The following is a 12,448-nucleotide window of genomic DNA, read 5'->3' on the forward strand; positions in this document are numbered from 1 at the left end:
TCATACAATAACTCAAGTCATACTTGTATTTTTGAGTATCAATTTTTTATATCACCTGCAACATCTGTGTTTCAGCTCAAGCTTCTAGAGCTTTGGATGGCCACCATAAATGTCTGTATATAGGGAATGGAAAGGCTAGGAAAGCTTTAATTCCTTTTACTGTTGCTTCTAAAGATGATTGCACTTGCTTATATGAAAATATCTCTAAATGCCTCTCTAAGCAGTGCTTCTCTTCCCTTTTAATGCACTGCTTTGGCCCAGCTACAGTGTTTTTAGGCACTTCTTCTAAAAAGCACCTCCCATAGAGCTCTGGATGTTATTAGCATGCTGTTCAGTGTTTTAGAGACTGCTCTGATGATGTTCAGATTAAGTTTGCCTTATTTCACTGCAGCATTTCTGTGAAAAGAATTGAAAAGGAACAGGCACATAAAAAGCAAGGAATTTTCCATCCCTCTAAAAGGGACCTTGCTGTCAGCCAGCAAACTCCAAGAGCTGAGAGGAGCCACCACCCCCCCTCTATCACCAGACTTGTAAATAGAAGAGGACTGAAGCTGCTAATATTTTAAGAATTTTGCACAAAACCAACATTTCTCACTTTATAAAACCATGGTTTGATAGAGGCTTACATTAGTGTCCAACCAGAACTTGAGTATACACAGGCTTACTGTCTTTTTTTTTTTTTTTTTTTTTTTTTTTTTTTTTTTTTCAGCTATGAACTCAGGGTAATAATCTGGAATACAGAGGATGTCATTCTAGAAGATGAAAATATCTTTACAGGGCAAAAATCAAGTGATATCTATGTAAAAGGGTAAGTTCTCCAGGAGTTGTCTTCCAAAGAACATGTAATACTTTGCTCAGAAATCAGATGTAAAAATTATCATGTGAGAATATCCAATAAGCTATTTCTACGATCCCGGCACTTTGCTCTAAATGCCTGCCCAAGTTACTCATGTATATTGAGTACTGCTTCTCTAAAAAAAAAAAATAAATTCCTCTCCAGATCAAGTGACTGAATGACACTTGTCATTAATTCCGCTCTGACAGATAGTATGAGAACTAAGACTGCAGTTTAGCAAAGAGAGATGAAGCACTTACAGAACTTGAACTGCAAGAGCTTGCACAGATGCAGAGAGATGCAGAGAAAAGGGAATTATGACCACATCAGAAACAAGAAAGCCAATGTTTTCCTGGATATGTCTATTGGAAATATTTTCTAGCCTCATGTGTTGCACTTGTGTGGGTGAATGACCATGGTCATGCTGGGGAGACCTTCACATGGGCATTTTCTGCCAGGGAAAGCAGGAGTTGATAAATTTTTGCTTCTGTGCCTTAATGGTGAAGACACAAATTCCATTATGTTCAGACACTGCATGTGACACTGAACCAGTCACCAGGCAGGTGAGGGCAGTGCCATGCTTGGTACTGTTGCTGTTTTTCCCCAGCTCCTGTTTGAAATAATGTAGCTTGGAGGTGAAAAGCCACTCCTTGGACTCAATGCAAAAATCTTTACTCAAACTGGGATAAATCTTCTGAGATAAAAAATACCTATATGCAACATTACCTCAGTGGAGTTCTTCAGAAGAGAAGACTATGTTTATGAAGGTGCTGTCCTTTTGTACCTTAACATTGTACTTCAGGTGTTGTGTATACTGCAGCTAAAACCAAGAGAAAAGCACAGGAAAAAGGAGACTTCTCAAGCCAGGCTTACACCCCCAAATAGCACCTGCAAAATTAGTTTCTAATACTGAGCACCGAAATCAGTCTTGGGACATTGTCAGAATTTATTAGTGTGGCACAGCATGGATACAGGGTGATTAGTAATGGATAAATGATTAATGCTGTCTTTGTCCCAAAGAAGACACACATCCTGGCCAACAGCTAATGGCCACCTGGCTTTTTTGGTCCTGATCAAAGTAAAAATCTCAGCTCTTGATCATCCTTGGCCATTGCTACAGCCTGTGCCATGGCTGGGAGGTGGCCAGGAGAACCTCGAGCCAGGGCTGTTGCTGCATGTTCCAGTCCTGAATGGTGTGTTACCTGCTGATGATTTGATGGGGATTATGTCTGGAATTCAATAGTGACAACTGAAATTCAAGTTCCCCTGGTGACAGCAGTGCTTTCCACTATGTGCTTGCCATAGGTGGATAAAGGGCCTGGAAGAGGACAAGCAAGAGACAGATGTACATTACAACTCCTTGACAGGAGAGGGCAACTTCAACTGGCGCTTTGTATTCCCATTCCACTATCTCCCAGCAGAGAAACAAATCGTGGTCAGTAAAAGAGAAAACATCTTTTCCTTGGAAAAGACAGAGCGCAAAATACCTGCTGAGCTAGTGCTTCAGGTGTGGGACTTTGAAAGACTCTCTTCAGATGATTTCTTGGGTAAGTATGTAATGGATCTGCCTGAACTTCACCTGAGGTCTCTCCAGATCAGTATTTTGTAGAGGTGTGTACAAAGCAGTGTCTGAGACACCCAGCATTTGCTTGTCTTTCTCTGAAGAGCCACACTGCAAACCTACACATTTCTTGGAGAGGGAATAATTAGGAACCAAGATGAGATGGTTCCAAGGCAGTACAAATGACTGACCAACAGTACAGAGAGATCCCCAGCTCTGAAGCTTGGGCCCAAGCTGCTGCATTGCTGCATGTCTCTGAATGACTTTGTGTCTGCCTGGGCTCTTGAGTATTGTCACATTGCTTCTCCCTCCAGGAACTCTTGAGCTGAACCTGAATGGATTCCCTCGAGCAGTAAAGACAGCCAAGAGCTGTGACCTAGGCACAGTTGTGGCAGCAAGTGAGGAAAACAAGATCTCCATATTTCAGCAGAAGCGTGTCAGAGGCTGGTGGCCTTTCATCAAGGCTGGGGAGATCACGGTGAGCAGCTCACTACAGAAGAGTGAGGGTTTTTTTTTTTACAGAGGTTTTTCCTGGGATTCATATGCTCTGCTGAGATCCAGAGGCAGACAGATGTTAATATTGGATACAGCCTTTGGAGAACAACCACCACTGGCAATCCATAGGACTCCTTCAGATACTTTAGTGGTTCCCCACAGATTTGGTCCAAATAATCCCAGGCACCCAGAGCACTTTGTTCTTGCTTTCTTTCACTGTTCATCTCCCAGTACACTGGGTGGGCAGAGTGGAAAATCAGGTGTTTCCAGACAACTTTACACCAGCTGGGGAAATCCTGGGAGGAATCTCACCAGCATATTTCTTTCTTTACTATTCATTTCTCACTTCAGTCATGGCGAATGAACTGATTTTGCCATCTACTATTGCTCTCCTTGCTAGTGACACATCTGAATTAGAAAGAGCAGAGTCCCCTGTTCTTGCTGAAGTGTGCCCAATAAGCCAGCATGGTTTTGGTTTAGTGACAGGATACCATTGGTATAAAAGAATGCGAAGGACAATGACAGCTCCCTCCAAACTATACAAGACTTGTTGTATTAGAATTATCCTTCTAGGAAGAATGCAAATGCTGCCACACGGTTTTTTATTTACCCAAAGCCTCTAGTGTTACAAGGCTTCCAGCAGGGTGTAAATGTCACCCTGTGCATAGCTAGCCAGTTGCTTCAGTGCTTTTCTCTTCATAATGTTGTAAAGCTTTCAGCAGTGTAGGGATCAGCAGTGAAAATGAAAGACTGCTCTGGATCAGGTTCCTAGGTGGAGTGCATGTATTTAGGCATGAAGTACATTCCTGGAGTTAACTCTGCACATGGATTTTGGGTCATGTCTACAAGAAACAGAGCATGAAGCAGAACTGTGTGAGCTACTGAAGGAAAGCCCACCCTGATGTGCTCACACATCCTCAGAGCACTTTGGGAGCTTGATCCTGAACCTGAGCATCTCTGAAGCTCAGTTTGAGGATTAGTGTGGTTGGGGTCTTTTTAGGTGCACCCAGATCCCTGGGAGGACACAGTCCAACAGCTACAAGCTACTGTCCTGTATTACTTTCTATAAATTCACCTTCCTTGGCCCTTTTTTAGTGGCTCTCACTCCAACTCTGGATTTTCATTGTTTCTCCGAAGGATTTCTGAAACCTCAGCCTTCCTTCATAATTCTGTCCATTCCAGCAATAAGGATGTTTCAATACAGAGTGCCATCTTCATGTTCATTGCCTTCTTCAGACTGAAGGTGACTGTGTACTTTCCATGGAATCCACCCCCAAACCCCTTTCCTTCTGTTTTCCTCCTGTTTTCTCAGCCCTATTGTAATTGATTCTCTTTTTCCCCCTTCACTTTTGTCTCTTGATCCCCTTGCTTTCCACATTGGTCTCTTTTATCTGCATTTTTCTTTCAGCCCAGTCCTGCACTTAATCCCAGCTGCTAGCCATAGATTAATGATTCAGTATTTGATATCCACAAAGACAGGGGATAGGAAAATAACAAATACATGGAAAGCTGTGTGTCTGTTTTTCATCCATCACAGATTTTATGAGGATGATTTGATTTACCCACTCTTAATTGTTACTAGAATCTAAATTTTGCAAATAATTTTTTTTTCCTTTGGCCTAATTAAAATTTATAGTGGAGATAGTACTCAAAAATGTACCTGGATGAACAGGGAAATAAAAAAACTTCCCTGTAATCTAACACAGAAATACCAACAGATTTGTTGTTGTAAGGGGAAAAAATGTTAATTATATTTAGGAAGCTCTAACTTCAGTAGCAGAAGTTACAGTTGATATTGATTTCAAATAACTCAAGTTACATATTTCTACTGCAAGGCAGAGTAGACATGATCTTTTATAAGTGGGAATATTTTATTGGTCACCCCACAGATTTGATGTCTTGTCACAATGAAAGCAAGCAGTAAACCATCAGTTACATTGAATCACGACTATTCTGAATTCTAGAAATTATCAATAAGTTGGTGCTGAACAAAGCTGTCCTTTTGTCACAGCTGAGCATTGTCTTCTGCCATGCATCAAGAAAATTGACTCTGAATCCATGTGCCAGACCACTGTTCTTTTAGCCTGAACAGAGCTCTAGAACTGCATTTTTTCTGCACACAAATCTCATTTCTAGTCATGATGCTTTTGTGAGCTGAGACCTCACAGCTCAGCTGCTCCAGCACCTGTGGCTGGTTGAGTTTCTACCTTCTTGGTGGACCACACCTCATCCATGTCAGCAAGACATCTTCAGCTCAGTTGTTCTCCTCCACAAGGATGTGTGATAGAAGACAGGTCTCAGGTGAATTATGTTATAATTTAGGAAGCAAAAAATATACTTATGGATCTGGAAGAAAACATCTCACCTCTCTTCCCTCAGTTCTTTAGTATAAGTCAGGAATTTGGTGCCTGGATTTCACTTTGTGCTTTCTCTTTAACTCAAAGTCTTTCCTTATTTTCTTTAACCAATTTGCTTCACCCTCAGTTGGTTCCATAATTGATCCACATGCAGAATCCTTCTGTGATTTAGTGATAATAACCCAGGATTGGACCCTTACATATGATCTCTCTGATCCAGGGCAAGGTAGAAGCTGAGTTTCACTTGGTGACAGCTGAAGAAGCTGAGAAGAATCCAGTTGGCAAAGCTCGAAAGGAGCCTGAGCCCTTGGAAAAACCCAAGTGAGTAGGAAAATACTCATGAAACAAGCTGGGGCAGATAATTCAAGAATTATCTAGAATTCAGATTACTCTAGGAATTATCTGTGCACATTTAAAGGTATCTTAGTTGCTGCATATCAGTGGAAAACTAACTTCTGCATACATCTCATCATTTTTACCTAAATTAATCACTTGCAGATAAAGGCACATAGAACATGAGAATCAAGTTATATAGGAATGATATGAGTTTAACAAATTTATCTCCATTTTTTTTGCACTTCATAATTAAAGAATGAAGATGCTTATTTTTCATCATAAGACTTTAAGGTGAAGACATTTTAAATGGTTTAGCAAAGGTAGATGATCTACAAGGAGCATTTTAGGTTTCACAATTTGTAACATTAAAAAAGTTACCAGCTAAGATTTTTGTATTCAGAAATATGTACTTCTATTTTGGCTCAAGTACTGTGTTCTACTAAAGCTATGAGCTAGATTAAAAAAAAAAAAAAGAAAAGAAATCAATGTTTGTAATATTACCTGCTACAAAAGCTTCTAAAAATCAATTGCTAATCATAATGGTGATTATTGCACATTTAGTTTAATTTTGTTGGTTTGATATATTTCCCAGGATAAACATAAAAAAAAGGAAAAAAATCATCATAAAGGTGAAATTGCTAATACTGCTACAAAGGACATGAATTTAGTCTGAAAATTAGCAGTACCAGACACTTGTCAAAAATTAGCTTTGGAAGGACTTTAATCAATCATTTCACCCAGCATCTTTGCCCAAAGGCAGGATGAGTTATGCTTGAGAGATGTCTGAATGATTCCCAGTAAAGAAAACTGAATTACAGAGGAGAGAGAACTGGGGTAGCTCTGAAATGCATGTGGTGGGAAGTAACCAGTCTGGTCATTTTTAAGAGATAGTGTGGTATGTAATAGAAGGATTATATGGCCAGGGGTTGTCAACAGGATGCACAAGGGCACCCCCTGATTTCCCTTTTATTTTTTGAGGCTCAACCCATTCACCCCAGGAAGCTTGGGGCTTCAGGGGTCCCTGTGTTTTCACCTCAAGGGCATCTTACCCACAAATGTGCTGTGGGGTGAAATGGTTGTCACTAGCCTGGTGACTTCTCTGCTGCACAGACAGCCTGGAGGTGTTTTGACCCAGAAGCTGCAAAACCAGTGTATTCCTCCAGATTTTCCACTGGGTAATCACAGAGGCTCCACATCTAGTTTTTTATGATGGAGTCCACAGCCAACACATGGCTCAACCCAGTTCTACTTTCAGCTGAGTGTATTAAAATTAGGGTGGACCTAGTCCCACTTGCCTTTACTCATCCATTCAGCTTGGAGAAGAGTAGGCTCTGGGGTGACCTTATAGTGGCCTTCCAGTACCTGGAAGGGGCCTACAGGAATGCTGGAGAGGAACTTTTTGTGTGTATCCCATGTAGTGACAGGACAAGGGGTAAAAGCCTAAGATGAAAAAGGCCAGAAATGGTTTTGATATTAGGAAGTAATTCTTCACTGTGAGGGTGCTGAGACACTGGAACAGGTTGCCCAGAGGAGTTGTGGATGCCTCACCCCTGGAAGTGTTTAAGACCAGGTCGGATGGGGCTTTGAGCAGCATGCTTAAGTGTGAGGTGTCCCTGTTCATATCAGGGGGTTTGGAACCAGATGGTCTTCAGGGTCCCTTCCAACCCAAACTGTTCATGATCTCAAAAGTAAACCATTCAGGCTCTTTTTGTAACTGCTCATGTAGAGGGGGGGAGTCATCCCATTTACGTGACACACATATCTTAAGGTGGGAGCTAGGGAAAGAAATTAGTTGTCCTCCAGAAGCCCTTCCTCTCCACATGCAGATCACCTTTGCCTGGGCAAGCTGGGCACCTAAATTTTAAAGTTACATTTAAATAAATGCTAAGATCACAGAAACAATGTCATTGTGTTGATGGTAAGTACACTAGACACTCACTTACTGGAAAGAAAATAATCTAATAGCTGAAAATATTGCATGCCCCGGTTCCATAAAGCTGTTATTAGAATTTACCAGGTCAGTGCCCCCAAGTGAGGAAATTTATGGTTCATACCTGCAGATTAGTCAGAATCAACTGAAAAATAACAAATAACTGTTTCTGCATTTCAAATTAGTTCCCTTCAGGAAGAAGTGGATCTCAGGGAGCTTTGTCAAGATGGCTGTACATCTATCCCAATATTAGAGGTTCACTTTTTAATTTGTTAATCATGTAGGCTCACACAGAGAAGCAGAAACATTTTAATTTTTTTTTTTTTTCATAATTAAGTTTTTAAATTAAGAAACAAAATAATGTCAAAACCAAAGTTATCTTCTAAGAGCTACTAGACAGTAGCAGATTATTCATGAACCAGTGAAAAGGAAGACAAAGTTTAAATGTCTGGGAACTAAAGAGAAACGCAGAAATGAGAAATAAGGTGCAGTGCCTGTAATTTCCTGGTGGCCAAAACACCAGAGGTTATCCATCTCTTAGTCTCTGCCAAGCAAGACAGGATGATTTTCTGGATGCACTCTTAACAAATACACTACTGGGAATGGCTCTGAATTCTATTGCCTACCTTGCAAAGAAAACCAATTAAATGAGCAACAGTGTGGCCTTTTCCCCCTGCCTTGAAAAGTTATTGAAAGTCCTTAAATAGTTGGAACATGCAGATCAATTGTTTTATTACTCAGCTCTGTGATTCAGTAAATTTTGTCCTTTGGAGTATCTATTTTTAATAATCCCTTTTAACCTGAAGGGCTTATTTGTTAGTTTATTTCTGAGTCATTTCCACCTCAGTCTAGAAGACATTCTAATGAAAAGCTATTTAGTTGATCTTTCAGATTTACAGACTCTCTGTAACGTTGGCATTCACTTCCACATGAAAAATGCTGAATCTCACAAATGACTAAGGCATTGCTTGAATTCCTTGAACAGATTCTGGAGTGATACATGGCCATTCCTTTTTGAGACCCTCAGTCTTAATTTCCCTCTCCTTACTGCAGCACCATCTTCACAATTACACTGAGAATGGATAAGAAAAACAATTTGTTCCCAATTTTGCTGGGGTTAATGTTGCTCTACATGACCACACTCCTCAGGTCATCCCATCACACAGAGCTGATGGATGGTGCCTCAGCTCATCACAGGGGCATCACACCCAAGCATGCCAGAGGAGAGACTGCACCAACACTTTTTCTGAGGAGAACATTGTTTTCCTGTCAGTATGCAGCCAGCTCTGTCAAACAGTGTGAAGAAATTCCTGGTTACAGGGAGAATATTACATGGGGCAATATTTAGAGAAAAAATGAGGACTGTGAAGTGCAGATAGCTGCCACCATGAGAAGGTGGCTCTTCTTCCTCTTATGTACTCAGGCCAACTACCCAGATTTTGGGGTTCAGCTCTTGTCCTGCTTTCAGGAGGCCTGTTTCCAAACTCCTTTTGAAAATATGCTATATGGGGGTATGCCAGGCCTGAGAAGGCTCTGCCTGTGCTGGCCCCATGACTATTGGTGAGCAATTAGATTTTTTTGTTGTGGCTCATTACTTCTTTTGCAATGCTAAATTCCATGCAATGATTAGAAAGCTTTTGACTCAAGTTCAAGACATCTACATTTCTTTTTTAGGATTTATCAAAATCTTATCCATAATTTTGAACTCCATATGTTGTCTTTTATTGGAGTAATTATGAAGTATGAACTAGAATTTCATTACCAGTGATGTGTGGAGTTTGGGCTTGGGGACAGATGGAAGAAGAGTCACCCAAGTAGTAAGTGAAACTCCTGGGAACTCCCCTTTAAACACTTCAATGAGTTCCCAGGAGTTAAGGGTCCTTTTTTAGATGTAAATACGTATTTTGCAGCAGGGTACCTTTGGAAATAGCTGGATTTGCCTTTACAAATGCTTTCTCTTTTTCTTCCTTCCCATTTAGCCGACCAGACACATCCTTCTCTTGGTTTGTAAGTCCTTTCAAGTGTTTGTATCACCTGATCTGGAGAAATTACAAGAAGTACATCATCATTGGCATAATTCTACTTATTATCATTGTCTTCTTGGTGCTCTTCATCTACACACTGCCTGGTGCAATCAGTAATAAGATTGTTGCAGGATGAGTATAAGTTATGGCTCTCATTGTAACCCATCATATGCTCAATTAAAATAAAGTCAAGCATAGGGAATTAATGAACCTTCCTTTTAAGAAGAAAACATAAATATTCATATTAGAAACTGCAGCTCTCAGAATATTTTAACATCTTAAATTTTTTGGCTCATTCAGATGCAACTTTAATGTAACTTAGCATACATTATTTACATGCACATTATTATTAACATACTGCTGCACCTTTAGGGACAATGACAATTATTTGATTCTATATCCAAAACTGAGTTTGAAAGGAAATTCCTTAATGCTGTGCAGAAACTGATTTGTCAGTCAAGTATTTATTATTACAGACAAATAATTAAGTATTAAGAGCAAATTCTATACAGAGAGCAATGTATAGTTCAGTCTTTGCATGGTTTTGTAATTAATTATTTGAACTGCTTTCCAGTGTTCTATAATGACACAATTATTTTGAAATTAAAATTTTATTTAAAAAAACCTACGGTTAAATTTTCTAATTTGATGTGATGTGCAGGGTTCATCCTGTGCCTCTCAGAAGGGGCTCTGAGCTCCATAAAGGCATCTCGTACACTTATAAATGAGGTGTCAGTGACAGGAGAGGTAGAAGCAGAGATGGAAAGAATTTTTTTCCACTGAAGTTTGACTGTGCTGGAGGTCACTGGAGAAGAGGGGTTGGGAAGATGAAGACTCAGCTACAGGCACTGTAATAGCAAATGATCCCTGTAAAAAGAGAAGGCACAGAAAGAATCCTGCTGCTTGATGAGCAGAGGGAAAGAGGAATGGAGAAGAGAAAGGCTGCAGAGTGGAACAAAAGAACACAAGGAAGAAAACCTTCCGTAGCTGTCATGTGAATTGACATCCTCCAGAAGAACACAGAAAATGCTGCAGCCTTTACCATGCCAAAGGCAAGGCTTGATAACTTAATGACCCCACTTTGCCTTAAAATGAGTGATTATGAATTTCAAGTTGCTATAGAAATTTCCTCTAGTCTCATCTATGATAAGACATGATGTGCAGGTGACCTTGGGAAAATGCTTTAGATCCTGCTCATAAAATGTGTGAGCACTTTTTGCAAATTTTAAAGTGTGAGAAGGCAAGAAAAAAGAAATCTTAGTGAATCTGATAATTCTGCTGAGTTCAGGGTGTGGGAATAGGAATTTGGGCATCTGCATTATTCTCAGAGGCTACTTCTATAGCAAGAAGGTTGTGTTGTACCATTTTTACTTGCCCTGTGAGGGCTGTGCAAGGAGTCTCTGTGTTCCCCTCTGGCCTGTAATCACAGGCAATCACATTGTTCTGAAAAATGAATGTCATTGAATCTTCTACAGAGAAAATATTTTGCATTTGGAAAGCATTTTAGAGGCTCATTTTGGAAGGGATGAACTGCTCAAGAAGTGCCTCTTCCCTGTTCCACTGATGATAGAAGCAGATGGCTAAAGGCAGTCTGAAAGCATCCCATCTCCACCCCAGTATTTCTTCTAAATTTCATATTCTAAGTATAAAATAAATATAAATTAATTATTTAGGTATGTGAGTAATTACATTACAGTTAGACATGTGGCAAAAGACCACGCTTGAATTATATTGTTGAGCTATTTTCTTTTAGAAGTGTATTTAAGTACTAAGGCATTAGAACACTGGTAAATGGCTGAATCTGCATTAGTTAAGCACAGTGCAGTACCAAGACAGTGATGTGGAAAAGTGCTGAGCACTCTTGAGCCCCTCATAGTCTCATATCCCTCTGTGGAGGCAGTTTCTACTTCCACAGCATCTGTGACACATTTCTCTGAAACCATTTGGTTTTCACCTTTGTGCTACTTTGCAATTGAGCCTGTATGAAAGAGGAAAGGAAATGAGGAAGTGTTATTTCTCCTAATATGTCTCATCATACCATGAATTTTGGAATTGCCATTTAAAAGCTTTAATAAGAGAAAATTCAATTTCTTTTGTGCAAAAGGTGAGAGATGAATCACAACAACTGCAGTATATTGTCACAGCCCTATAAGCAATGGTTCTGATTTTTTCCCAATGTGTCAGGACAGTGGGACCTGATCCTGCATGGCAGTCACTGTGTCCATCGGTCTTCGTTTAACTTCTTTGCCTTTGCTTCCATGGGCTCTGTGAAGCACTGAACTGTGGCTCCAGCACCCTGCCCATGCTGGAGGGTCCTCCTGCCCCTCTGGACCCCAGCAGCAAACTCAGAGTGGCAGCTCTGTTAGGATAAGCTTGATGAAATGACATTTACCCCCCAAGTCCTGGTCTGAGTCTGGACCCTGTTGCCCTTTGCCCCTTGTGTCCCAGTGTCACAATGGGTCTCCCTCCAACCCTGATGGAGTAGCAATGTTAAACACCAGTCAGACAGGCTGGCAGCAAAGTCTTGTGGCTTTTTTTAAAAAATTGTTTGGAAACAGAAGTGCTGAGGTTCTAACAGGGTGACTCCTGTTCTTATCTCTGCTGTCAGAGGTCAGTTCCCTGCAGCATAACCATGGCTGAGCCCTTTCTATTGCTGAACACCCAGGTCCCCTTTCCCCTGCACAGCCCTGGAGTCTGGGCTGAAAAGGGCATCACACAGCCAAGAAGGGAGCAAGCCAACCCCTCCTCTTCTTGAGCTGCCTGGCATTGCCCTCAACACGTGTTGGCTGATCTGCACAGCATTGTCTCATGGAACAAAGTTGAATCAAATGCCTTTTCATCATCTCCCAGGTGGCTGCAAAGTAGCTGGGAAAGTAGGGCTGTCAGTAAGTGTTACAGAGACAAAACATA

At 40.7% G+C, this 12,448-nt stretch overlaps 1 protein-coding gene across 2 annotated transcripts in view; it reads left to right on the forward strand.

Moving 5' to 3' along the window:
• The window catches only part of FER1L6 (fer-1 like family member 6), an 84,505-nt gene extending 73,297 nt beyond the window's left edge, over positions 1-11,208 (forward strand). For both annotated transcript variants that reach the window (XM_071738326.1, XM_071738325.1), the window contains exons 37-41: positions 710-808; positions 2,141-2,382; positions 2,711-2,874; positions 5,469-5,569; positions 9,494-11,208. In XM_071738326.1, the coding sequence (XP_071594427.1) occupies positions 710-808; positions 2,141-2,382; positions 2,711-2,874; positions 5,469-5,569; positions 9,494-9,674 (787 nt within the window). In that variant the 3' untranslated portion in view covers positions 9,675-11,208. The remainder of the gene's footprint in view (positions 1-709; positions 809-2,140; positions 2,383-2,710; positions 2,875-5,468; positions 5,570-9,493) is intronic.
• Positions 11,209-12,448: the final 1,240 nt, after the last annotated feature.

The sequence above is a fragment of the Heliangelus exortis genome, chromosome 2, assembly GCF_036169615.1.
Source record: "Heliangelus exortis chromosome 2, bHelExo1.hap1, whole genome shotgun sequence".
Classification (NCBI taxonomy): Eukaryota; Metazoa; Chordata; class Aves; order Apodiformes; family Trochilidae; genus Heliangelus; species Heliangelus exortis.